Source organism: Epinephelus fuscoguttatus, linkage group LG2, assembly GCF_011397635.1.
Source record: "Epinephelus fuscoguttatus linkage group LG2, E.fuscoguttatus.final_Chr_v1".
Taxonomy (NCBI): Eukaryota; Metazoa; Chordata; class Actinopteri; order Perciformes; family Serranidae; genus Epinephelus; species Epinephelus fuscoguttatus.
Genome location: NC_064753.1, coordinates 31,247,715 through 31,275,463, shown reverse-complemented (window position 1 = coordinate 31,275,463; position 27,749 = coordinate 31,247,715). Strand labels below are relative to the sequence as shown.

At 41.7% G+C, this 27,749-nt stretch overlaps 1 protein-coding gene across 1 annotated transcript in view; it reads left to right on the top strand.

Moving 5' to 3' along the window:
* The window catches only part of mettl15 (methyltransferase like 15), a 75,580-nt gene extending 49,010 nt beyond the window's left edge, over window positions 1–26,570 (top strand). The window contains exons 4-6 of the mRNA XM_049595790.1: window positions 9,701–9,892; window positions 14,535–14,713; window positions 25,563–26,570. Of these exons, the coding sequence (XP_049451747.1) occupies window positions 9,701–9,892; window positions 14,535–14,713; window positions 25,563–25,993 (802 nt within the window). The 3' untranslated portion in view covers window positions 25,994–26,570. The remainder of the gene's footprint in view (window positions 1–9,700; window positions 9,893–14,534; window positions 14,714–25,562) is intronic.
* The last annotated feature ends 1,179 nt before the right edge of the window (window positions 26,571–27,749 follow it).

The following is a 27,749-nucleotide window of genomic DNA, read 5'->3' as shown; positions in this document are numbered from 1 at the left end:
CTTGTAGCCTCTTTCTTTTTTTTTCTTTTTCTCTGGACTGTAGATATTTTCATCTCTGCTCCCCTGCTGACAGCAATCAATCAGCATCTTGTCTCAGGCTTTGCGCAGGTAAAGGAAGTGAGTGGTCAACACAAGGGAATATTTCAGGCTTGATTTGTGAAGAGGCAGCATCGTGTTGAACGGGCATGCGCTCAAACTGTCTGCAGTGAAGGTTCCCGGTGTCCTCACTCGGTGTAGTCTTATTCCTGATGAATGCAAGGAAATATTTAGTGAAGGGAGGAAATACTAAAATCTAGCCAAATGTTATGCTTCATAAAAAGTAACCAGTTGAGCTTCAAGGTTTTATATTGACCTTGGAAACAAAAGAGTGACAATAATGACACATTGTGCAAAAGATATTTTGCCAACTTCTTTTGAAACATTTTAAGATTGGTTGGATAAAAATTTCTTGCAGAGTGTAGATATAGTGAAATATATCAGATTAACCCTTTGGATCAAAATGGATTATTCATTTCTTTCGGTTAACGGCACCTTGTAGTTTTGTAGCTCTTAAACTTCATAGTATCTGTTAAGTTGTTCGGCAGATTCAAAGTCTCAACACTTACACGACATTTTGTACTCTCTTTGACTCGAAAATATCTTGATCATAATTTAAACAAGACTCATTTAGTGTTCAGACAGAACGTGAGGCGAATATTAGACCTGTGCGATTGGAAGTGGAATGGAAATAAACCATTAGACTCAAATTCACACAAGGCAGCGCAGCCTGGCATTAAGACGTGTCGGTGCAAGATGAAATTGTTTCCGTTGGAGCTAAAAAAATCACTCATACTGAGGCTTTATAAACATACAGAGAGAAAAAAGGGATAGACTGGAGTCGGTGCTCCTTTTTCTAGCTAAACAACCCGGTCTCACTCCCAAGTTGTCAATTACCGACGCTTTGTCAGTGCCTATGATGAGGTCATGTGAAGTGTGTGATGTGTGTCATGTGACGTTTACGTTAAGCCCGGTATACACTCTTAAAATTTGGACTGTCTCAGACAAAAGATTCAAATCAACCCAACTAAACTTAACAAAAGGAATAAAACGCTAAAAAACACATACGAGAGGTAACATAACTGTCAGGTACACAGCTCACACAATTAGAGACACAACAGAAAGGGAAAACCACATCAGGGGGACTCAAACGCTTATGAATAAAAGTGAGTTTTGAGCCTGGACTTAAATGAGTCAATGGTGGGGGCAGATCTGATTGGGAGGGGATGCTGTTCCACAGTTTGGGGGCAGACACAGCAATGGCATGATCACCTCTGAGCTAAAGTCTGGAGCGTGGCACAGCCAGGAGCCCCAGGTCAGCTGATCTGAGGGACCTGGGCGTAGAATAGGGGATAGAAGGTCTGCGATATAGAATGGGGCTAGACCATTAAGGACTGGGCTTTGTACGCAAACACGAGAACCTTGAAGCCAATTCTTAACTTTCAAGATGACCAACATGACAGAAACGTGGCGATATCTTTAGTCGTTGCTCTAAAATGGTGGTCCTACGTTGCACAGTGAGAGAAGTTCAAGGATGGCCATAGTCACAGTCTTGCGATCAAAGACAGCCTGGGATAAAATTCTGAGTGTGATCATCTCACTGTGTGATCGCTGTTATGACCTACTTCTGCTAACCATCCAATAGAAACACAGCATGTAATGATGCACTGGTGCTTAACCCAAACAAACAGACAGATAGCAGCTCACCATGGAGGCAAAACGCACAAAAATAAATGTATGGGATCCCAGCAAAGAGGATAACCTTGTGGAGTCACGGCAGCAGAAGTCTTGCCTGTATAACGTGTCTTTCAGTTCTTACCATGGTCACATTAATAGAAATGAAGCATGAAAGGAAATAGCGGCAGAGATGCAGCTGCCAGGTGAGCGACCTAGTGACACATGCAGACACACCGCAGTACCCAGAGTGCCCACAAAACTTTAGGTTGTTTAATAACGTGATCCTTTGTGTTGTTTCTCACAGTTGGAGAAGTAATAACCCGTGCAGCACCCTTACACACTCAGTATAAAAAGCTATTGCATAGTACATTGTAGCCTGCGATTCAGTAGGCATCGTCATCATATAGCCTGCATACATCAAAGATGATGTCATACCCAAGGTTATTAGATTCATGTCGCACAGTGTAGCTTGCACTAAACTTATGGGATTGCTAAAGTCTCACAGTCTGTAGGAAGCTTATTTCTAAACCTAACCACATGATTTTCTTGGCTAAACCTGAGGAAGTAAATGTAAAAACGAATATTTTTTACCTGCGTTCTAAGATTATTTGAAAGGAGATGGCATGCATTTAACAAGCAGGAAATGTGCTTTTCCTGTGAAACATGGAAGTTTATTTTGAAAAGACAAAGTGCATGTAATGAGTGGAAATTGACACACTGTCCCTTTGTGTCCAAAATTGACGAAGGAAGGGTATCTAGAGTGCCATAGTCTGACGTGTAGGGCCACTGACCAAGCGTTGGTATTTGATGATTTGTGAGTAAGAATGTGTAGAGCTAAAAACCGAAAATATGTACAGTCATAGCATATTAGCTGTTTGGGGAAAAATCAACAAGGACTGCAAACTGTCCAGTGTTCAAATTTGTGTGAGTGATGTGTGCCGAAGTTCACGTCACTTTGTGAATGAACACACCTTGAGAGTTAGCTAACTTCTTAAAAAGCTGGGAATTTTAATGTCTTCATTTAAACTCGTAGCTTCTAGTTTTATGTGGTACCTGGTTTGGTCACTAGAAGACAATGCTACAGTGCTAATGGGAATATATAAACATTTTTTTGTGGTGGTTCTTTTCACCATTGACTTCCACTGGTATCACCAGCACTGGCTCTTTATCTTTGTCACTTTCATTTCACATGTCCCGTGATTCCATCTGCAAAGCTTTGGACTGTCTCTGTGTGAGTTTTGGGAAAATCATATTCACTGTTAGGGTGGTCCAGTGAGATGCCAGAATAACAAAAAATTTGCATGATGTCAATGTTGTGGGGTGATACAACTATAAATAGCTCAGATCTCTTAAGCAATTATGAGCCCACACTTGGACCTCAGCACATACACCACTGAAACTTGTCCTCTTTAATAATATAAGACCTTACATAAGGCATTTATATCTCCAACTCTGTGTCTAAGCCACATAAAGAAGTTAATAATTTAGAAATGTTATGTAACTGTTTTGCATATTTTTAAATCCTTCAGTGGCTTACAAAAACGTGTTGGTGAAGAAGTCGCAGTGTCTAGTGGAAGGTATGTTCATCACCTGCGTGTGGGCGGACACACAGACTACAGAATTTTAATTTCCAATAATTAAAAAGTAGAAGTCATTTGTTTAAAACACTTCATGATTGCAAGCCTTTGATTTGCATGATGGAGCTTTCAGTATTGGATAATAGCTAGCTATTACAAGGGTTCAAAATGTTATTTGTGTGTAAAATGATTTATGCAAATACAATAAAAAGGCAGAGGTCTGTTTTGTATAAGAATGTTGGTTACATCAGTCTGTTCATTTTCACAGTTCCCCATTCATGTACATTAACTAGGCAGGGTTAAAAACACAGCTTCATTAGCAACAAAAGCTCCTCCCATAGCTGCCTACCAATAAAGCTGTGAGGTCCGGCTCAGTCTGACGCTACACTCTTGCCTAACTCACTGCTCTTAACCCTCCTTTGCCAGTCAGTATGCTGGCTGGCGCTGATAGCACCACAAAAATGTGTCTGCAGTTAAACAGAGAATGTGCTCTTCATGGACCAGCTATAGTCCGACTCACATTCTTTCTACTCCCCAGCCCTAATAAAACCAGGAATTCAGCAATCGTTAATACAGCCCTAACTTGTGTAAGACTCATTGGAAAGCTCATGGCTTCACCAGTGGGCACTGCCCTCCCCTCTCTGCTTTACCTCTGCTGACATCTTCAGACACCACAGTCGGGCTGCACAAGTAATCAGAGTACTAATAAAATTGCAATATGATCAAGTGCAGTATTGAGAAAAGCAAAATGTGTCATAATATACCGTCACAAATAAAGCTTTGTGGTGCTACAGAGATGTCTCTCAGCGCACAAATCATTCTCCAGATGTAAGGGAACCTGCTTGTTTGATAAGGACCCCAGCAAAGAAATCCCATCATCATCATTTTTATGTTTTTTTTTTCAGTGAAAATTAAATGCAAAAATTAACATTCCCTCTAAAATTGCAACTCATATCACAATCACAATATCCGTCAAAAATAATTGCAATATGATTTTTCTTTGTATATGGTACAGCCCTACACCAGAGCCACTCGTTCACTTCAAGTGGATAATTGTTAGCTGCTAGCTCATATAATTATTAGGATTAGGATTGGGATTTGATTGGTCAAACCACCTCCACTGTTGATAAGGAATGCATTGTGACCACTTTGAGCTTGAATTTAAATGCAGTTGTGCTTCAGTCCACATACAACAACTACGTGGACAGAAATACGTAATCACTCAAGACAGTTCTTCCAAACCAGCGAGGCAGCAGCTGCTCTCCCTTACCTGAAGCTGGAGCCACAGGACACACGGTGGTCTCTTTCTCATCTGTTCCTTTTGCTTTTGAGGAATCTCCCACGTATTATTCCTGTCCATCAATGTCTGTACAGTCAAGTCGGCCTGTTTCTTCCTTGTGCACATTGCTGTTGCCTTGTAAATCTTTCTGACAGGCTCTGACACACAAAACAAAGAAAACTATTTTTTTTTACACCAGTATTGGGCCTGAAAATATAGGCAATGTCACAATGTGTACCCTATGTAATCTTTATTTTGATTAATTTTAATTATTAATTAATTGTAATTGTTAAATAACAAACACTTCTTTTTGTTTTCTGTTATCGGGGGGCAGAATCAAGACAAGGCCCAAGCAACTGCATTTGGTCCAATCAAAGTATACAAGCATAACTTGGCAAGTCATATTGCAACTGAGACATTTATGAAGCAGTGTCAGCAAATGGTGGCTAAAACTGTTCAGCTGTAAGTCAGTCTTACAACACTGACATCAGCACATGTTCATACCAGGTGTAAATGTAATCAGTAAATCATGTTTCGATACAATCTGGATACAAGACACATTTTATTGCAAGCTGTAAGGGGGCCAATACATTCATTCATTCATCTTCTAACCGCTTCATCCTCTTGAGGGTCGCGGGGGGGCTGGAGCCTATCCCAGCTACATCGGGCGAGAGGCAGGGTACACCCTGGACAGGTCGCCAGACTATCGCAGGGCTGACACATAGAGACAAACAACCATTCACGCTCACATTCACACCTATGGACAATTTAGAGTTATCAATTAAGCTAGTCCCCAATCTGCATGTCTTTGGACTGTGGGAGGAAGCCGGAGTGCCCGGAGAGAACCCACGCTGACACGGGGAGAACATGCAAACTCCGCACAGAAGGGCTCCCACGCCCGGGATCGAACCGGCAACCCTCTTGCTGTGAGGCGAGAGTGCTAACCACCACACCACCGTGCCACCCTGGGCCAATACATGCACCTTCCAAATCCTAAAAATGCGTAGGGCGCACCTGTGCATTTAGCAAGCTGATTGGTTGATCCAACTTCTGTCAGGAGGTGGGCTCAAAACTTCAGAGAAAATATGTTACACAAGCTGTACGTGTGTCACCGTGACCCACCAGTTGGGAACCACTGGTCTAGAGAAGCATTTTCAACATTAACAAGCTAACAGACAGAGTTCGGGACTAGTCTTTAGGCAACATAATCATCATCCACAGTAAAAATGGCTGACTTGTTCTAAAACCAATGAGACAAAAACTTTGTAAACTCTCACCAAAAAAACAGTTGATATTTTGAATAACCAAAAAATTTAGAAATTGAAGAAGGTGGCTAGAGTGCTACTGAGGAGGCAGTAACAGAAAGGGATTGCGCAGGTGATGGGAGAGAACAACAAAGCCTTTGCTATAGATTTTTCAACAAATCAATCACTGTGCAGGATAGTGAATAACAACAGCAAAGCAAAGGAAGGCCCTGGCAGCGTGGGTGAGATGCTCCCTTGCCATTTTGTCTTCAGTGGGTTTTGAAATAGAGGACCTGCCAATTTGTTTTTCTCCCTTGCATGCCCCTAGTAAGTCTTGAAAAGGGTGGACTTGTTGTGTTCATAAAAGGGGCAAGTTGAATAAAATGTCTGCTAAGTGAAGGCTATTGATACCTTTTTTTTAATCAATATCTTTTAAGATACAGATGCTTCTAATTGGTATCGCTACAGTGCTTGAAGCAATGATTAAAGTCAGTCTTTGGTGCTGCTTTTCTACACATAAACTAAACTCAATTAAATGACACTATAGAGGAACAATAGAGCAATTACGAATTGGAAGCTAATAGCAATTGATAGCTTTACATGGCTTCTGACTGCAGCCTTGTAGTTGCGTGGAGCTGTGAACACTGCAGTCTGTTGATTGGTCAATAGCAGACAGTCACTCTTGCTCACAGCTAAGTTGTTGCTGGTTTTGAGGCTCATGTAACCACTGTTCATACCATGGCAAGTCTTTGATACTTAAGTACAGTACATATCAGATACTTTAGGACTTTTACTCAAGTCATATTCTAATAGGTGATTTTAACTTAACCAGAGTCATTTTCTGGTAAGAAATCTGTACTTTTACCCAAGTGTGGCTTTCAGGTTATAGCTATAAATTTTCTTTTGTACGATAAAGCGAACAACTGCTACCCTGACATAAGCTGAACTTGCCGTGTTATTCTGAGCGAAAGAGAATGTTAGGGCTGTAGCCGATTCAGAAGTGTCAGTCAAAACAGATTTGATTGTTCAATATGAATATTCAACTACACATTCATGAGCCAAGTAAGCCCTCTGAGCTAATGCGTGCTAGCTAGGCTAAAGACAAATTAGAAACGTGCAACATTTTTTTCTGACACTAGATATCAAACTAAAGTCAGAGAGTCAGAAAGTTTTTATCGATGTGAGATGTAAAATCCCCTCATCTAAGCAGAAGAGAGTGGTTTGGTGGAACTTGTCTTTTAATTTATTTGCTAACATTAACCCCAGAAAACGTGAGCGAACATTCCGACCGGTTCATCACAAGACCGGCTGTACGTTTTATGAACGAGCAACACGGTTAAATGAGCTAAATGGGTGATTTTGGCCGCTGCCTTGGTTAGAGTGTGTGTGTGTGTGTGTGTGTGTGTGTGTGTATGTGTGTGTGTGTCAAGTCAGTGTTTACTGACAGTTACTTATATCTTGTCTTTTCACTTTATTAAGATCAGATTCTGCAGGTAAAATTACAATAATAAGGTGACTTGACTTGGACTTGACCTATTACAGGACTTGACTTGACTTGACTTGACATAACCTGTGACTTGACTTGCCCAAGAAAAAATGACTTGGGACTTACTTGAGACTTGAAGGTTAAGACTTGAGACTTACTTGAGACTTGCACATGTGTGACTTGGTCCCATCTCTGGCTTAACATAACCTTGACTTTCTGGATGTTGAGGGCACGTGTTTCTTCTTCACAATGTGTGTATGATGTTGTGAAACATGGAAAAGTGTCAATATTTCCCATTAATTGAAGAGGGGACTTTGCTTTCCCATTCAGTAGCAGCTGTGTATAACCGGGTGTAGAAACACAGAATGTGGCATGCTTGGTGAAGCCGCCAGCTTCCATTCATTTTCTATGAGAAGCCATTATCAATTTGATGTAGAATACTATGGACAGCTGACACTTTGTCTGTTTTAAGTTGTGTTGTTAAGTAACCAGAATCTAACATCTTTCAGTCATCTCGTGCCAGCGTGATCTTGATACAGCATCAGGTCTGGAGACCAAAACCCAACGAGTACAAAATGTCATAATGTTATTGTTCACGCAGTCTGAAATTCTAATGTCAGTGAACATTACAATTTTTTTTTTTTTTTTTAAGATTATTTTTGTGGGCTTTTGCCTTTAATGGATAGGACAGTGTGTGAAATGGGGAGACAGAGAGAGAGAGTGGTAACTGACACGCAGCAAAGGGTTGCAGGCTGGACTCGAACCCGTGACCGCTGCAGCGAGGCAATGCCTCTGTATATGGGGCGTCGGCACTATCCACTACACTGCCGACACCCCAACATTACAAATTTTGCCAACTCGATATTTATTCCAAACAACCGTCAACATCTGTCCAACATCTTTCTTATGCCATGTTGACGTCCAGTACCCGCGAGGTTTTCTCTTTTTTTACCCCTCTAACTTTATTTAGTGTCAAACAGAACATGGTTCACATGATGTCCGACATCCACTGTTAGTAAATAGCAGAAATGTACAAAAAAGTTTCAGTACACATTTAGTTAAAAACATGAAATGTAAATGTAAACAGAGTATTCAGAACGGTCTGAAACGTGAGGTCTTTGCTAATTTTTTCATAGGTTTACCCAACTTGGTCTCACTCCAAAGTCGTCGAAATCTGGTGCTTTGGCAGTGACTTGCGGCATCAGACGCTGCCGAAAAAAGCCGTCCTTTAATATCAGCATAATACACTGCCGATCGCCGTTATAGTTTAGTGGGGCTTGGCGGCGTCAGAGCAAACGCAGCGGGACAAGAATGAAAGTTAAGGCGGCAAAAGTAGAGTAGGGTGGGTGGAAGGAAAAAAAATCGTCAATTCAGGCTGTTGTACTGACGTAGTGCTTTTATTTTGAAATAGACTGTAGGTAAAAGGTAAATTTCCTGTGAAAACGGAAGTGTATTTTGAAAGAAGACGATGCATGTAACAGGCAGAACTCGACACAGTGTCCCAGAACGTCAACAACCAACGCACCCAGGGTACCTCTCATGTCGTATCTGGACGTGAACGTTCCATGGCCAAACGTCGATATGTGACGAGATCGGAGTGAGAATGTGTTGGTTTACCTCATTACTTGAAACTTTGCAGATGTTCAGTATAAACACCAATCATTCCAATATTAAATGTAGGACAGAAAATATGAAAAAGCATCGTAATCCTCTTTATTATCTTGCAGTCATGAAGTTGCCAACGTGTTCTCTTCTTATTACAGAACTCACTGAGTCAGTTGTGGAACCATCTTCCTGTATGATCACTGAAAGATAGCCACTTTTTATTATCAGCTACATAACTCCCTTCTTCCTCCCGCACTGCATTATTTGGTCAAGGACTAATTCTGTAAGATTTGAGCTTGTTACCAGAGAAATCACTCAGGAACTCAGCTCATGTTTGGGCTTAAGATCTTGGTTTTTTTTTTTGTAAGATATGGAACTGAATACTAGAAATACTTTCTCCACAATTTAAACATTTATAAAGGCGTTTTCTACTCCAGAGTCAAACTTGTAATCACTGACATGCCTTTGAAACTGTTTTGATATTTTATTGTATTAAATTGTGTTTTATTCAACTGATAAACTGCTGAACTAAAAACATCTAGCTCGTAGTCACACAGACATCACAACGAAGTGTAGTATTTTCCCCGTCTTCTCATGTTATCATTAGTTTAATACAACCTCCCAAATGTTGCCAGTGGGCTGAATTCACTGAACCTTTAAAATACTCAACATCACTGAAATAATTCAGCATTGATTTTCCAAATCCATCATGTAACAACAGTGTTTTGACAGCAGCCATATGAATTGACACACAAATATCAAATTGCGTTATTCCTTTGCCTAATTCTTTCTCCAGTGGCCGCGTGAAACCATTGCTTGGCCGATTCAGTGAGCTCGACGCCCTGCTATCCAACATGAACATTAAGCCAGGCAGCATTGATGCTGTCCTGTTGGATGCTGGCTGCTCCTCCATGCAGATGGATCAGGCGGAGAGAGGCTTCGCCCTCAGCAAGGATGGGCCTTTGGATATGAGAATGGATGGAGAGAGGTAAGAAATTTGCAACATGCAGTAGGTGTGACTGACTGGTGGGTTGCTGTTTCATTAATTGTGCTGTGTTAACAAAACTGGACATTAAAAAAGCAAAATTTTCCCTATAAATAATGTTGGGAAGTGCTGGATATTTAGAATTACTGGTGCCTTGAAATTGCTTCAGAACTCACTGAAGCAGTGGCGTTGAAGTGCAGCAATTTTTTGTCCCCTAAATTTGTTTATAAAAATTCAATAAGTGAAAAATTCTATGACTGATTTGTTAAATAAGTAAAAAGCAAAGCAAAACAAAACAAAAAAAAACACCCGAATATTTTTGTTTTTTTAATGTTAACCTTAGTGCTGTAATGTTCAGAGGTGAAGTTTATATATTTGAGTTATTGGTGAGCTATGCTGTGAACTATTTACATATCTACAGTACAGGCCAAAAGTTTGGACACACCTTCTCATTCAATGCGTTTTCTTTATTTTCATGACTATTTACATTGTAGATTCTCACTGAAGGCATCAAAACTATGAATGAACACATGTGGAGTTATGTACTTAACAAAAAAAGGTGAAATAACTGAAAACATGTTTTATATTCTAGTTTCTTCAAAATAGCCACCCTTTGCTCTGATTACTGCTTTGCACACTCTTGGCATTCTCTCCATGAGCTTCAAGAGGTAGTCACCTGAAATGGTTTCCACTTCACAGGTGTGCCTTATCAGGGTTAATTAGTGGAATTTCTTGCTTTATCAATGGGGTTGGGACCATCAGTTGTGTTGTGCAGAAGTCAGGTTAATACACAGCCAACAGCCCTATTGGACAACTGTTAAAATTCATATTATGGCAAGAACCAATCAGCTAACTAAAGAAAAACGAGTGGCCATCATTACTTTAAGAAATGAAGGTCAGTCAGTCCGGAAAATTACAAAACTTTAAATGTGTCCCCAAGTGGAGTCGCAAAAACCATCAAGCGCTACAACGAAACTGGCACACATGAGGACCGACCCAGGAAAGGAAGACCAAGAGTCACCTCTGCTTCTGAGGATAAGTTCATCCGCCTCCGATAAGTCACCAGCCTCAGAAATCGCAAGTTAACAGCAGCTCAGATCAGAGACCAGATGAATGCCACACAGAGTTCTAGCAGCAGACCCATCTCTAGAACAACTGTTAAGAGGAGACTGCGCGAATCAGGCCTTCATGGTCAAATAGCTGCTAGGAAACCACTGCTAAGGAGAGGCAACAAGCAGAAGAGATTTGTTTGGGCCAAGAAACACAAGGAATGGACATTAGACCAGTGGAAATCTGTGCTTTGGTCTGATGAGTCCAAATTTGAGATCTTTGGTTTGTCTTTGTGAGACGCAGAAAAGGTGAACGGATGGATTCCACATGCCTGGTTCCCACTGTGAAGCATGGAGGAGGAGGTGTGATGGTGTGGGGGTGTTTTGCTGGTGACACTGTTGGGGATTTATTCAAAATTGAAGGCACACTGAACCAGCATGGCTACCACAGCATCCTGCAGCGACATGCCATCCCATCCGGTTTGCGTTTAGTTGGACGATCATTTATTTTTCAACAGGACAATGACCCCAAACACACCTCCAGGCTGTGTAAGGGCTATTTGACCAAGAAGGAGAGTGATGGAGTGCTGCGGCAGATGACCTGGCCTCCACAGTCACTGGACCTGAACCCAATCGAGATGGTTTGGGGTGAGCTGGACCGCAGAGTGAAGGCAAAGGGGCCAACAAGTGCTAAACACCTCTGGGAACTCCTTCAAGACTGTTGGAAAACCATCTCAGGTGACTACCTCTTGAAGCTCATGGAGAGAATGCCAAGAGTGTGCAAAGCAGTAATCAGAGCAAAGGGTGGCTATTTTGAAGAAACTAGAATATAAAACATGTTTTCAGTTATTTCACCTTTTTTTGTTAAGTACATAACTCCACATGTGTTCATTCATAGTTTTGATGCCTTCAGTGAGAATCTACAATGTAAATAGTCATGAAAATAAAGAAAACGCATTGAATGAGAAGGTGTGTCCAAACTTTTGGCCTGTACTGTATGTCTACACAGTGAATTATTTACGTTTGAATACTCTCATCAGTGACATTAAAACAGTTAGAATAATCTGCAGAATCTACGTCTGTGTTTTTTCATTTGATTTAGCCAGCTTAAGCCCTCGTAGCCTCTGATTGGTTCGCTCAGTGACATGTGAGTCAGGAACAAGGAAGTGTTGTTCTTGTGAAGCTTTTGTAAAATGTTGCTTGAGAGAGTTATCCATCACCATCCTGCTGTTTCCAGTCACCACAAAATCAAACCCTCACGTTACAGTAGCAAAGAAAAAAATGATGTTGTATTGCTGGAAAAGCAGAAAGGAGGACATCAGGTTCATGGTTAGGTATACAAAATTTGTGAGTTTGACATCAAAGACCACAAATGGTTACCCACCTCCTCCTGACATTCGGCCTTGACCACATTCTTTTCTCAATCATACCTTACCCAATGGGATAACAGAAGGAAATCCTGAATATGGGTGATTTTGGAGCACTTCACCTCCAACACCCCGGGTTACCTTGAATTCATGAAGAAAACACTTTTTCTCGCATTCCTCTACGGTGAACAAAGAATCTAAAAACAGAGAAAATTCTTCAGGAACTGAAGTCATGGGGAGCGGCATTTAACAATAGCAAGACCATATCAAAATCAGTATATACTCATGCAATTACAAACTCGTGCAGTATTATCCAAGTTTCATATATCCAGTCATATGGTAAGTTCTTCTATAACACAGGTATGCTCACTAAAACGTCCTATCTTATTTAAAAGAGTTCTGCATAAACAGTCCCATGCACGTACCAGTAGCACATAAGAAGAAGCATGTGTGTTTGAACTCTGCTCTGCACTACATTGAAATCCCGCCTACCAGCTCGTTTTTTGGATTCTTCATTCACTGTGCAGACATGCGAGAAAAACCAAGTTTTCCTCACAAATTCAGAGAAACACAGCTGAAGTGTTCCTTTAAAATGCTAATGAGAAATTGAATTAATGACAGAGGATGCATGACCACAAAAATGATAATACAATGCTACAAATGCTGCAAATTTGTATGTATGTATATGTAAGTTTATATCCATCCATCCATCCATCCATCCATATTGGTGTATATACTGGTCCATATATAAAAAGAAAAGGTGTAGATATATAAAGTTAAAACTTTGTCCACCAGAGTGCACTGGCAAGTTTATTTTTCAACTGTAAAATGTCCTGCTTTGATTTTGTTTAATGGATCCTCATCAAAAAGTTTTTGTTCTGTGTGTATTTAGATGAATACATTTCGGCTGATATATTAGTAACAGATTTTTTTTTAAAGGTCTAGCGTGTAGGATTTAGTGGCATTTTGCAGTATGGCTGCAGAACTGAAAGAACAAACTCCTCTGTGCCAAACATTAAGGAGAACTACAATAGCTAACAGTAAAATGCAAATGGCCCTATCTAGACACAGTGTTTGGTTTGTCCATTTTGGGCTACTGTAGAAACAACATGGTGGACTCTGTAGAAGAGGACCCAGTTGTTACAACCCGGCTCAAAGGCATGTTTACAAAAGAGTTAAAACATTTTTGATTTATATAAAGTAACATAAAGAACAGAATTCATGTGAAATGTAGGCATGTATGGGTGTGTGGAAACGTCTGTAGTAACCAAAAGAACAGCAGCTGTGCCTGTGAGGGAAGAGAGAGGGACTGCAAAAGAATGGAGGTCGTTAAGGGCGGCGCACACTGGGCTCAGGTGGAGCTCGTCCAGCTAACGACACCTTCATTTAGTACCTGCAAAACACAATCAGAAAACAGCACTACCAGGACACGGGAAACTGTAGTAAAGGGCCGTCACAGTATGTAGATATAAACGGCTCATTCCAAGGTCACAAAAACACAACAATTTTTATTTTTAAGGTATTATTTACCGGGAAAAAAGCAGTTATGAATATTAAACACTTAATTTCTGCCAATACATGCCCCTAAATCCTACACACTGGACCTTTAAACTGAATTATCGCTGTAGGTGTTTGCCTCAAAAATCCTGTATCAGTCGAGCTTTACCTTTAAGTTGCATTTTAATCTTGGTAATAAGTGTGCAAAAATGCAAAAGTGCTTCCACAATTTAATGTGAATATTATTTTTGCAGCAATAAAAAGAGAACAAAAAGCATGTGGCTAATTTTCATTATATTTGAATCATGACAGCATCATCCTAAATCTCTCTGTGCATGCACGTGTTTATGTATATGCACGTGTATGCGATGCATGTTTATATGAGCAATATATGAGCAATATATAAGATGGCTGGATGGATAGATAGATGATGGATGGATAGATAGGTATGTATAGGCATATATGCATTGCAATTTATAGCTTCTTGACTGAATTCATAAATATATATGAATCACTTTACAAGGTCAGTATAATGTGCAAAGCTACCAGCTAAGATAACCCCATTATAAGCTATTGCACAAGCTGCATTTCTCTTTTCATCCCCTCACAATCATTCTATTCATAACTGTCAGCCGTAAAGCTTTTCAGCTGTAGCTCAGAGTTGTCAGGATTCGCCACTGTCAGCAAGGACGTGACGTCAAGCAGCTTAATTGGGCTTCTCTTTGTGCGTAGGTACCCCGACATGCCCTGCGCTGCTGACGTTGTGAATACCTTAGATCAACAGGCTCTTGCATCCATCCTCACTGCATATGGGGAAGAAAGACATGCCAGGAAAATAGCTTCAGCCATTGTGGAGGCACGCCGTGTCAACCCCATCACCCGGACACAGCAGCTGGCCAGCGTGGTGGCAGGTAGCTAGACACTATCCTGATTAATTCCCCGCAGCATTCTGGAGGCTGCGAGGGAAATAAAACACGAGTGGAGTTATTAAGGCTGTCTCCCAGTGGGACGTATTTGTCTCAGAAAATTACGTGGACTGTGACCTCAGTCATCATCCTCTCTCCTGTCTCTGTTTTGGGTGCTTTTCTTCTGCACCTTCCTTTGAGAGAGCTGAGACAAAGACAGAGCTGAAGGTGGCTGCAACAGAATGTGGCTAAAACAAACAGTATTTCACACACACTAACCCTTCTCTCTCCCTCTCTCCTTCCATGCTGCTTTATTTTCCCCCCTTTTCCCCCGTTTCCCTGCTCACAAATATGCACACACACCTGACACATTTGTGCATAAAGCCGAGATTACATTGTTTGTCCTCACTGATTGTTTTCTTTTTTTTTTTTTTTTTTTGTCTGTCGTATGCTTCCACATTTGAGCTGCTGAACGAGTGAGATGTCGTTTCAGTAGTTATTGCACAGAGCAGTATGTGCGTCAGTGTCACCCTGGGAGAACAGGTGTGAGTAAGAGCAGCTGTTTGATCTTTTTTGAAGAGCAAAGCGAGTCACCATCAATGTTTATTTGGAACAATCCAAGAGGTTTTGATTTCAGAAAGTTCCAGGGGGGCTCTATGAACAACTGTGACACTCACGCTGACAGGATAAACTTAAAGATCACAGGAGAAATAACGAAGGTGGGAGGGAACCACTTTCGGGACTTGGTGGCATTGAGGCATCATATAAAAAAGGTCTTTTGGTCATGCTGTCTTTTTCTTCTCACTTAGTTTTTTTAGTAGTGTAGGTTGTTCTCCTACACATTGCGCAGCAGTAAAAATTTATTCAAAATGGTGAATTTTCTAGATGAAAATTACAAATAATGTGGTGGATAATTAGCATATTTGTTTGCATCAGCACCCACTGGTTGCTTTGGTATTTGATTCATTGTTTGAATTAAATTGGAGAGGAATATAAAAATATTGCATCCAGAAGCATGAGTTTGTGAATGAGTTGGGCTTTAAAGGCGCTGTATGTAAGAATGTGGCCAAAACGGTTACTGAACTCCAATTCAAAATACTGCCGCGAGTCGTGTCCGCCCCCCCTCTCCTACAGATTCGAGGTTGCTGGACAGCGGCACGCTGGAGACTGATTTGTTTGCCCACAGGTGGCTGCCTGTGGCGATTAAGGGTGGCTCAACAGCACGATATGTGGTATTACCGCCATTTTGTTTCTTTTTTGTTTTGTTAGTGCTTTATAAATAAGCTTTCATTAGGATTCGTTCATTCATGTATTCATTTTCTGTAACCGCGTCTCCTGTTACGGGTCGCGGGGGGGCTGGAGCCTATCCCAGCTGACATTGGGCGAGAGGCAGGGTAAACCCTGGACAGGTCACCAGACTATCACAGGGCTGACACATAGAGATAGCAACCATTCATACTCACATTCACACCTACAGCCAATTTAGTCACCAATTAACCAGCATGTCTTTGGACTGGGGGGGGGGAGCTGGAGTACCTGGTGTTAGGTTGGGTTGCTATGATACAGAATATCCATGGTAGAATACTTGCGCTGGATGAAGGGAAGGCTTGTAGGGGGAGAGCACGGACCCACAGGTCTGTGTGGGTTTTGTGCTCATTTCTCCTGTTGTTCCGCAATGTGACGGTTGGTCATTGTTGTTTTTGTCCCACCCCTCCTCCACTGTGATTGGCCAGCTGGGAAAAAAGCGGCTGTGAGAAGCAGTTGCAGCATTTTACCCAAAGCTGAATATTTTTCAATCGGTCATGTTTTTCAGTGCCGAATAGACACCTAGCCTAGTGTAAATGTGCGTCACTCTCTTATAAAAAGAAACAATGAACATAGCAGTAGTGGTGGTTGCTTGTCATCCCCTGTGGTTGGCTTGTCAATAGTGTGGTAATGCAGTGCTGCTGTTATTGCAACAGCTGTAGTATACACATCTGGAGCCAAATTTAAATGAGACATATCTGGAGCATATCTTTGTTTAGGTTGTTAGCCAATTTCATTGATTGTGCTTTGAAGCACTTTGTAAAGTCTAGTTTAATATGAGCTTCACAGAAGCTAGCTATGGAACCAGACAAATCTGCGTGCTTATGTTTTTTTTGCTTAAACAGATGCATTTGGTCGCCCTCCCATTCAGACGTTCTGATATGGGGTGTGACTAACAGCTTGCAGAGCCCTGGCGTTTTACACGTCATTTTGAGCTTGTGCAGTTTGTCTCTTAGGGGCCAAAAAACAAATGACAAAAACAAATTGCACCTTTAAATCCATTGATTTCAGTGTAGACTAGCGTCAGGCATGCTCAATTGCAACTTGCAAGGACGCAGCCGTCCCACTATGAACAGAGTTCAACTTGTGGAACACAGCTCCGTGCACTGCATGTCATGAGATGAGGAACAACAAATCACAGCCAGCAGATATCTTTGCCTTCTTCCGCAGATATCAAGCTGTGACAAATATAGAGAAGAGGCAGATCATTGTAGTGCAGGGCCACCCAGAGCTTTACATCCGTCCCAGGGACAATATTTTAGACCTAATACACACTTAAAAACAGCGCCTGGAAGAAAATTAGCTCTGAACTCTGGATTTCTGGTAAATAGGCTATGATATGGTGCTGGTTATGGTTGTTTTGCAACCTCAGATGCAACCTGCCTATGTCCTCTTGAAAGCTGGCACAGAGTAGGCACAAGAGAAGCACCCACCGCCGACCTTGGATTTTCCAGGCGGTTAGAGATGTGGCACGTGTACGGCCCCTTATAGAGGAGTGCAAATGAGGCATTTTCAAAAACAACCAAGATGGCTGGATCTAATGTGGAACTTTCTGAAGTCAAATTTTGATGGCAAAATGACATGTTTGCACCCTTTATTCTGTTTACATTAATCCATCACTCCGTGATCCAGCACTACGTCACTTGTTTTCGTTGCTGTTATTGGATGTAGGTCTATCCAGTTATGCCCAGTGGCATTTTGGTCAACAGTTATTGATAACGCCCCTTGGAAACCAAAGATGAACTGAGACCTTCCAGACTAACTCGCATTTGCGATTTGGTCTGCCGATGTCAGGTTACACCGACACAACACCAACATAACACAATCCCTCTTTGCCAATCTATTCGTAGACAGGTCTAAGAAGTAGTAAAGCAAGCAGAGCCATATGTATGCACAACTTTATATCCATATGTGATGGAAATAATACAAAAGCTGAATCCTATCTTTGTTCATACACAGAGTTTTAGTCACTGCTTTTCTTTTCTGCACAACACGTAGATTTAGGACAGCTGAAGGAGACCAGACTCAGATTTCAGGAAGTTCAGGCTGATTTATCCCTGATGTGTTGTAAACTATTTTTCTACAGAACCCTTCCTTTATTAAATTCAAACCTTTTTGTATCTGTAGACTTTCAAAGACTCCTATAGTCACGTTCTGTCTCTAGTTGGGATTTATCTATATTGAGCACATTTGTTATCAACTGTTTATCCAGTATGTTGTAAATACCAGCCCGGTGTCCCAGAGAGGTCTGTTGATATTGGACACGATTTGTGCTCAGCGCCAATGTTCATGTTATCATTTACCATGAGGCACTTTGTTAAGTCTGTATGTATATGAGCTCTATAAATCATTGACATGTTCTCTGACATTCAGCAATAATGAGTGAAATACATGTCGGATGCTTTACAAATAGATGTGATAATAACGTTTCTACAAATAGCCACAGCTGTGCGTAGTGGTCCCATTGTGTTATTGCGGCGTGTTTCATGATTGATCGGGATTCTTTAAACAGAAACATAGCTTTGCTTTACAATCAAGTTTTAGTCAAGAACCTTTTCGCAAGAGTTTTATGTGTCTTGCGCCTGGGTTGGAGGGGCGCTTTCCTTTAATGTGCTGATGAAAAATCATGCAATTGACTGAAAAATGTAACTCAGAACTCCATGTTATGTCTCCATGGTTGGCCCAGGCAGCCATGGAGACATAACTATGTCATGCAGCTGTGAAAGTATCAGAAAATGTATCCAACATTTAACTAAAGTGAAAGTTTGTTTACTTTGCTGAACGCTGACAGCAGGAGTCAAGTGAGCTAAATTTAACTACATCAAAGCACCAAACGCATTCAGCACAACCATCCAATAAATGGCAAAATCACCCTGTATTTAAGTGTGTGTGTGTTTGAGTACCTGGTAGGAAGGACATGGACGCAGAGATGCCAACAAGCTGTTTAACGTTAATTTCAACCCAAAGCAAGAACAGTAAAACACTTGAATTAATTCAACATTAGCACGTCAGCTTTCACTTCTAATTTAAAATGCATTTAGAGGAATTCAACCATTTGCAAAATTCCACAAAGGAGCAACAGAAGCACCCTATTTACCAAGTGTTTTTACATTTTGAATATAAAGTCTCCCACTTGGATTTGAATGCACAATACATCAATATATCTTTTATTAGCTAATGTGCATTGATAATTAATTTGTACTTTTGTACTGTTTTCTTGTCCCCTTGGTTTGTAAAGTTTAATCAGTCGGTTAGGTGCGCATATTCAAATCTGATTTGTGTGAGTTTTCATACATATCTCAGAGTCTTGTTCACAAGTGAGGGTAGAATGAAGCGAAAGGTGGATCGGCAATTTGGTTTCCCAACCCTCATCCGTGGTCATGAGCTCTGGGTAGTGATTGAAAGAATGAGATCACGTCTACAAGCGGCCAAAATGAGTTTCGTCCGTGGGGTGGCTGGGCTCAGCTTTAGAGATAGGAGCTTGGACATCTGGAGGAGAGCTCGGAGCCGCTGCACCTTTGCATCGAAAGCGGTCAGTTGATGTGGTTCGAACATCTGATCGGATGCCTCCTGGGCACCTCCCATGGGAGGTGTTCCGGACATGTCCCACTGATAGGAGGCCCCAGGGCAGACCCAAAACACGCTGGAGGGATTACATATCTCATCTGGCCTGGGAACACATTTGGGTCCCCCAGGAGGAGCTGGAAAATGTTGCTGGGGAGAGGGACGTCTGGGGTCCATGGATGGATGGATGGATGGATGGATGGATGGAATTTGCATCAAAGGAACAAAAAGCCAGAAAGCTCAAAGTGGAGTAAGCTATCATATTAGCTCTGGTGCAACATCCAGTTTTACATAAAGCTCTTTACAAAAGAGGTGTAATGGTGCCAGTCATGAGACGGGAACCTGTGGTACAAGCTACTAGCTTGCTACCTAACCACCATTCTCGGAACCCATCGGCTGTATTCAGCGTCTGACTTCTGGCAGACGGCGATACAGCCTCTGGGGGCAGATCCCTGATTTTTTTGGCATTCCGGTTTGATTTGGGCGGAGAAGGCGAATTTCCGTTTTTGACTTCCGTTTATATGTAAGTAAATATGCTGAAACATTGCGATGGATTCAGAGTTTGCATTGACGCCAATTATGTTCCACCTCACTAGTTCACCGCACGGAGCGTTTAACCTGGCAACAACTGCAGCCGGCTCAAACTTGATTGGTCAATATTACGCGGACTACAGACAGCCTACAACCGGAAACCAGGGCTCTTCCGCTCTTCTTCCGAAGGCGAGATCTCCGGGGTTTGCCTACAGACTCTACATTCACTGAATGTAGAGTCTGTATATAGAGACTACCTAACCACTGACCAGCTTAGTGGGCGATTGCGCCTGTATGGCGCTAGCACATTCCCAGTTAGATAGCATGTTATGAATCTGTTCACCACCTACAGCAGCTAGTCCTGCAAGTAGTAACTGTGTCTGCAGGCCTAATCTAGCACCATCCACTTGGTAAGGACGTGTAAATGGAGTACACTTAGCAACTTCCTGGTATGACAAAACACTTTGATTTGATGCACTTCTGATTTGTGGTGATGCCACTTCATTCTCAACAGTCAAACAGTTTTTCAGTCTGGCTTAAATTGAAAAAATTGAACTCAAGCAAATACATCGTCCCATGTGTTGTGCCACCTCAAACAAAGTTGTGTCAATGCTCGCTGTTTCATTTATTCTGTTGTTGTGAACAAACTCCTGCGTTTTGTTGGGCCAGTAACACCAAAGCATCAAACACTCTTGTTGTTGTTGTCCAAATAGCTTGTTGTGGGATGTAGTTGTGCTATTGCCTTTGTTGATGCATGCTTCAAGCATCAAACATAGCACATTACGATGTGGCTCAACCAAAAGGAAGTATACAGGGAGAATGTTAATTCCTATTTAATACATTCGATGTTGTGGTTCCCTCTTAACTACCTGATTTTCCCTTTATGTACACATCTTAATCTCTTCATTCCTCCCTGGATCTGTCTGTAGGACCTTTGAAAGATGAATTAGAGAGAGAGCATATGGCTTGGTGAGGCCAGACCGGGGCTGGTCCTTGCTGTGCAGGCATTGTATTGATTGCAGTGTGAGTCACACCTTGGGCTGTTTAGTGCAGGAGGAGAGAAATGCCACATCACTCACTTCTCTATTTATTGCAGTTTCTCTTTAGGTCTATATAAGTGTCTAATTGTTCTTTTGTCTGTGTGGGGGTTATGAGTTGGACGTATTGACATAAAGCTAATGTTTCCCCAACTTTAATTTGCAGCAAGTTTTTGCAGTCCCTTTGTTAGTCAGAGTTTGGGCCCTAGCCTCTAATGTCTGCATTCATTCACCTTTTTGTGCATAAATTCTAATGCATTTTGCATCCTGCATGTTACTTATAAAACAGGTGCACAAGCCTGTACGTGCAGATTTCCCTACTGCATATCTTGGTTAGTTGGCAATGCCTGTCTCTTAACTGAACATGCATTGTATACAGGAGGAGATATGAAATGTTTTGCATGGAAAATTGTTCAGGAGTATCACAGAGGAAGGTTGTGGTGGTGGAGAGAAACATAAATCACCCTTTATTTTACAGAAAACAAGACTGAGTGCAGCAGCAAGAGAGCAACAACTACAAAAAATGCAGTATTTTGTTATTTTTAAACAGAGATCACGGTGTTGTCGTGTAATCGTTTTGTGCTCCGTCAGATTTAACTTGAACTTGGCGTTCAGTGAACTGAGAGATCATGAGAGCCAGTTGGCCGCATTTACCTCGGTATTTTAGTGACACATCAGCCATATCAACACCATCTCCACACTCCATCTGCTCTGCACGGAGCCTCTGATGGACCTGCCGCTCAGTCCTGCTGCAGCCTGGATGTATTTTTCAATAAGCTATATTTTCTGTCCTTCATCTTGTTACGTCTATTCATCTCTTTTTTGTTTGTTTGTTTAATTTAATGACTCCTTTTGCATTAATAACACAACTGGCCTACTATGTCTGATGATTCTCAGTCCACCAAAGATAGCATATCTGCAAGTGCTAAATCAGTTTCATGTTTTCATTCAAGAGGTTTTTTTTATTTTTCTGATTGGTGGAGCTCTCAGGAATCTCATCCTCTTTTGTGTTATCCACACACTAGTCTCACATAGCTGGACCTATCTTGCGCTGTGCCAGCACTGGAGAAAGGTCTGACAGAACCCATCATAACTCTGCACTAAGGGAAGAAATGCTCTGGGTTTTTTGCATCTCTGTACACCATGAATGCAGCAATAGTGCCCTTGCAAAATAGTGTCGGGAACTTTTTTAGGTGGGAGGTGAGCCCTGGCATGAAAATGAGTAAACCCCTGCAAAAGAAAAAAGAAAACGCCACATTGATCATTAGGGGCTCATTTATGCTCAATGTTAGATACATATACAGAATCTGTGTCTGGCATTAGCTCTGCATCAGTTGATCAGGTCAGAGCTGATCAGATCAGAATGATAGATGAGAGGAGCAGCTGCTGCAGAAGAAATTGAAACCAAACTTTGGGACCCAGCGCAATGAACAGTGAGGTTTCACTGTCACTGCGTCTGGCATTCTGCTGCTCCGTCTGTGCCCAGACAGCACTCTGCAGTCTGAGTGTGGTGCAATAAATAACTGAGCAGTATATATAGACCCTTTAGGGCCGACGTCACAATGATGTCAGTTTGTTAGCTGGAGGCAAAACATGACTCAACACCACAGGGCTGTGAGCTACACAGGAGTCTTAAAATTAATCAACTCTCAACTTGTATTTGAACACATAGTAGCTGCCACTATATAAGATGAAAGGACTGGACGGAGGCGATCATCAAAAATGCTCCCATCATATCAGGTTAGGGGAAAAGTATTTACTGTTGTAGGGATGAATAACGTTATGTGGGTTATCATGTCCACCTAATCAGAAATTGGGGAGATATTAAGAGGAATATTGGATTTCTCCTTGATGCTAACTTTTTAGCGCATTAGCTAACCTTAGCTTGGATCGCAAAACAAACTGGAAGAAAGAGTGTCGTCCTCCTTTGTACGATTGGCGTAGTTATCAATTACAAAGCCGGTCGTCAACACCTTCAGCAATCCTGTCAAATCATCCATCCACTGAGTGAGAGCATACAGGTTGGCCAGTCTGGTCCCGTTGGTCGGTCTTTACTTTTTCAAGCAACACTCGCCATCCCAGACAGTGAGTGACCTGACATGGTGCGTTCGTACATTCAGTCTGACGCTCTACACTAAAATGAGACCCCTGTTGATCGTAGAAACTGGGCATTATATTTCTATATGAACTAACAATCGATTAAGTTAATCCCATATTCACTCCGCTCGGCGCTGTACTGCTCCATCTCTAAAGACGGACTGCTTAGAGAACGCTCTGCCATTCTGAGAGTGCAGTTCCCTACCATTTTAAAAATGGTAAAATGGTGGAACGGAACAAATTGGTAATGTAATGAAAAGATTTCTCAGTCCATATGTCATGATGTCTATAATGGCCTCAGACCACCTCCATTTGTCAGGCTTCTTTTGTTTAAAGGTAATTTACTATAACCATGTCCAGCGTTGCCTTGTTTGTTGTTTGTTGTGAAACTTTTGACTCTCGTGCCATTTGGTGGATGTATCTATGCCAATGTAAAGGACGCATAGAACTACATGGGCAGTGCTCGGAGGTTCTTGTTGTTTCACACACAGTGCTAAGACTCTTGTGGAGGTATGTTTGGCTTTGTTAGACTACTTTCATATAGCAACAGGGATTTTGAAAACGGTAACATGCAGATAGCGGAAGCATAGGAGAATTCCATCTGAAACAGGTGGCTGATGGCAGGCGTGTAGGCACAGCCCGCATCCTGTGAGTCAGACTGTCCATACACTGATAACATCTGTGGGCTACTGAGGTCATATTTGAGTTATTAGGTCACACGAGAGAAAGAAGGTTTGGATTGGTCGTGTGGTAGCTGATAAGTGGTGGTTCAGTCCACCATTGTGTTCATGGGTGGTTGTTTCAGTTTGACCCAGATGGCCTCCTTCACTCCTCCTTCAGATGATTGCTCTCATCTGTCCAAAATGTGTATGTGTTGCTGATCTCACTGTAGTGTCTCACATCCTTCAGATGGATGTAGGCTGTGTAGTCTTGACCTGAAGAGTTGAACCTCTTGAACCGTGAGCTTGTTCAATGGTTGTTCTGTCACTGTGCATTCTTCACTGTGCGCTGTATTACATCACTCCTCTGATGTTATGGAATACAGACAGCTATACATGGTTAAGGTGAGAGAACATTCAAGGTGCTGGGCACAGACTGATTATGAGCACGTTAGTCACAGATGCGAAGTGAACAAGACGGGTCAGTTTGCTTTTGGAAACGAATACGTCTTGCTCCGTTGCTCACAGAAATGGGGTACGGGTAGCGAAATTCAGTATGACTGCCCCTTCATTATGTTGATTAGAAAAAAAACACTGTATTAACTGAAGATTCTCCAGAGTTAGTTAGATATTCCAAACTACCGCTCCTAAAGGCCCAGACACACCAAACAGACACTGAAGAACTAGTGGCAATGAAGGCTGTCGCCTCATGTCTCCCGTGTCAAGGCCAAAAAGTTGCACCTGAACACACCACAGTTAGCCAAAAGCTAACTATCATGTGCGTTCTGTGCCTGCGTGAGAGGAAATAACTGCCCATTCCAGGAGGCGGTGGTAGTTTGTATTTGTCATTCAAAAAGGGAAACTGGAAGATCGACAGGATGGATTCAGGATGCTAGTTAGCCAGTTAGCGTATTAACAACAAATTTTGAAAATTTTGTTAAATCCCACGCCCTCTTGACTTTAGCCATTTGTTTGCTTTCCTCGTTTCCTTTTCTCTTCACGTACACTAAGCTGAACTGCACAGTAAAGTGCTTTCATTCACCAATGGGTTCTGCCACTAATTTAACATGCTGAATTGGAAGAAAAAAGTCAACAGTGCTCCAAAACTGAAGCGACAGATGCTCACTGTCAGCTTTTCTGTTTGTCATTTGGTGAGTAAAATATCAGGAAATAGAGAACAATGCTCCTCAGAATTTATTATTGTCCAAGGTGATGTCATCAAATTGTTTTTACCGGAACATCAGTTTGATTGTTGACTAACAATCAGTCGCTTCTCAAAATAGTTTTAACTTTCTGTTGATGGCCTAGTCAATTAATGGAATTATTGTCGTAGCGTTAAAAGTAATCACGCTCATCTTGCGTCATTCATCTGCTCCTCTTGTCTCCCGCAGTGTTGCATGTGCTCAGATCTAATTTTTTATGTTTCTTTAAAGCTGTAAATCTTCATTCTCTAGCTTCACATTTCCAAATATTTTTCTGTTTACACTGAGAATTTCCTTTTCCCTTTTTTGTATTACTCTATGTGCCTTCTGTTTTAAATAATTTTATATTCAAATGAAACAACAGTAAAAATACAGTAACAGCAACATGTCGTAGTGCATTAGACTTAAATAATCCAGTTTTTACAGGATCCACTCACTCTGACCGTCTCTCTGTCTCTAGGATCGTTTCCTGCAGCTGTTCTCTATGCACGTAAGGACCGACTCCACCGACCTGCACATGTGGCCACTAAGACTTTCCAGGCTCTGCGTATCTTTGTGAACGATGAGCTGAACGAGCTACACGCAGGCCTGCGTGCTGCCCAGGCGGCACTGACACCTGGAGGACGTCTCTGTGTGATCACCTTTCATTCGCTAGAAGACAGACTGGTCAAACGTTTCCTCCAGGGAGACGACTTGTCCAATCTAGATCAGTATCACTTCAGCCCGAGGAAACAAGGCAACCGAAAGGAGAAACTGATGGTTGAAAAACAAGGTGGTGGAAGTGTTTATTGGCTTCCTGTGCGAAAAAAGGTGGTCACCCCAGAAAAGGACGACGTACAAGACAATCCTCGAGGACGCTCCGCCAAACTGAGGGTGGCAATGAGACGTTAAACAGAAATTCTTTATTTTTGCTTACATATTTGAGTTTTACAACTAAAACTTAGTACATCCAAATATATTTTTTGTAAAAAGCTTATATGTGGACCATTTATTCTTTTTCACTGTGCAGAGATGCCTTCTTTTGACTTCTTGCTGGACAACGCAGGTCAGCCAAGCAGTTGGGACAGATTTAAGTGCAACACCATTGAGGGTAGGATGGCTCACAATGAGCTGTCTCTACATCCAGACAGGCTCCATTCGTTCAACAGTTTGCACTCCAGGTCTGAGTGTTGTTTTCAGCTGGTTTTCTTATTTGAATTTGCACCACCATTCATCTGCCAATCAAATCAATACACATTGCTGTGAGCACCTTGAGTGTGAATGAGCCGACTACGCCAAGGCAGCTGGCTGCGTCGTCAGACAGGAACGCCTTTCAGTGCCAGACATTCAACAATATTTCCCTTCTGAAATCTGAAAAGGGTTTTACATTACTGTACAGTGTAAGGCCGCGATCACACAGAAAGCGTTTTGAAGGTTGCAAAACATGAGGCGCGTTGCACTACCTTTAAAAAAAAAATAAAAAAAAATTGGATGCCACATTTTTAAAAAAAAAAAAAAAAAAAAAAAAAAAAGAAGCTTGCTGCGCTTTTTTGTTGTTGCCAGGCAACCGTGCCATCATCTTTTTACTCTAACCTTCCTGTGTAATCAATCTACCATTTATTTTTTTATTTTATTTATTTCACAGCAATAAATATCTAGTTCCTAAAATGGACAGGCAGAGGGTCCCTGCTGTAGTTCTGGTTGGGGGTGAGAGGCTGTCAGCAAATAGTTTGTTGGGCACAGGGAAACAGAGATCTGTGTGGGTACATGAGACCCTAAAAAAGGGGGTGGATCACGGGGAGTACCACCAGTGGGTCCAGGAGCTTCGCCTTATGATGGCTGTTTCCAGGCATATTTTAGGATGACTGGGGCAGTTTGACAACCTGCTGCCTATCATTGTGCCCTATAGCCCTGGGTATCCAGCAGCTGCTACCACCAGTTTCTTGTCCATTGTTCACAACATAACCACCACAGAAGGCCCGCCTCTCAAATCATCCAATTGGACAATGGGAAAAAAGAGATGTCATTGGGCGCTTTTCCGGTACGAGTTGAAGTTTTTTCAACTTGAGCAGTTCAGAGCGCTCCGGCAAAAACGCCAGGCACCTGGAACGCAGAAACGCGAGGTGTGTAGCAATGCAAAAACAGCGAGCAAAAAGCTTCATTCTCATTAAAATCAATTACAAAAAGGCATGTAAAGCTGCTAAAACGCTTTCTGTGTGACCAGGGCCATAAGCTACCAGCAGGGAAAATGCTGTCAACACTGAAATGCTCAACGTCAAACCTGAGGAAATGTTTACAGGTGAGTTGATGCAACCACAATCAGGCACATAAGAGAAGACATCAAAAAGTCATTAAACATGAGAGACATTATTTTGAGGATGTAATTGAAATAGTTACATGGCTTATTGCATTTTTTTTAAAAAAAAGGAAACGATCTGTAACCTATTACATTTGTAACCTTCCCAACACTGTATATAACTAAAGTTTCACTCCCAGTGGAAAAACTTTAAATAGAATTACAGGTATGAAGTTACGACGTCTGAATCCCGATCCTGTTGGGCAGCATCATTCTGTCTTTCTCTCACCTTGTGTTAACACAGAGAAACCCAGACTAAAGTAAGAGCCATAAATTGTGTGACAGCTTTAAGTTTGAAGTAAAAACCAAATA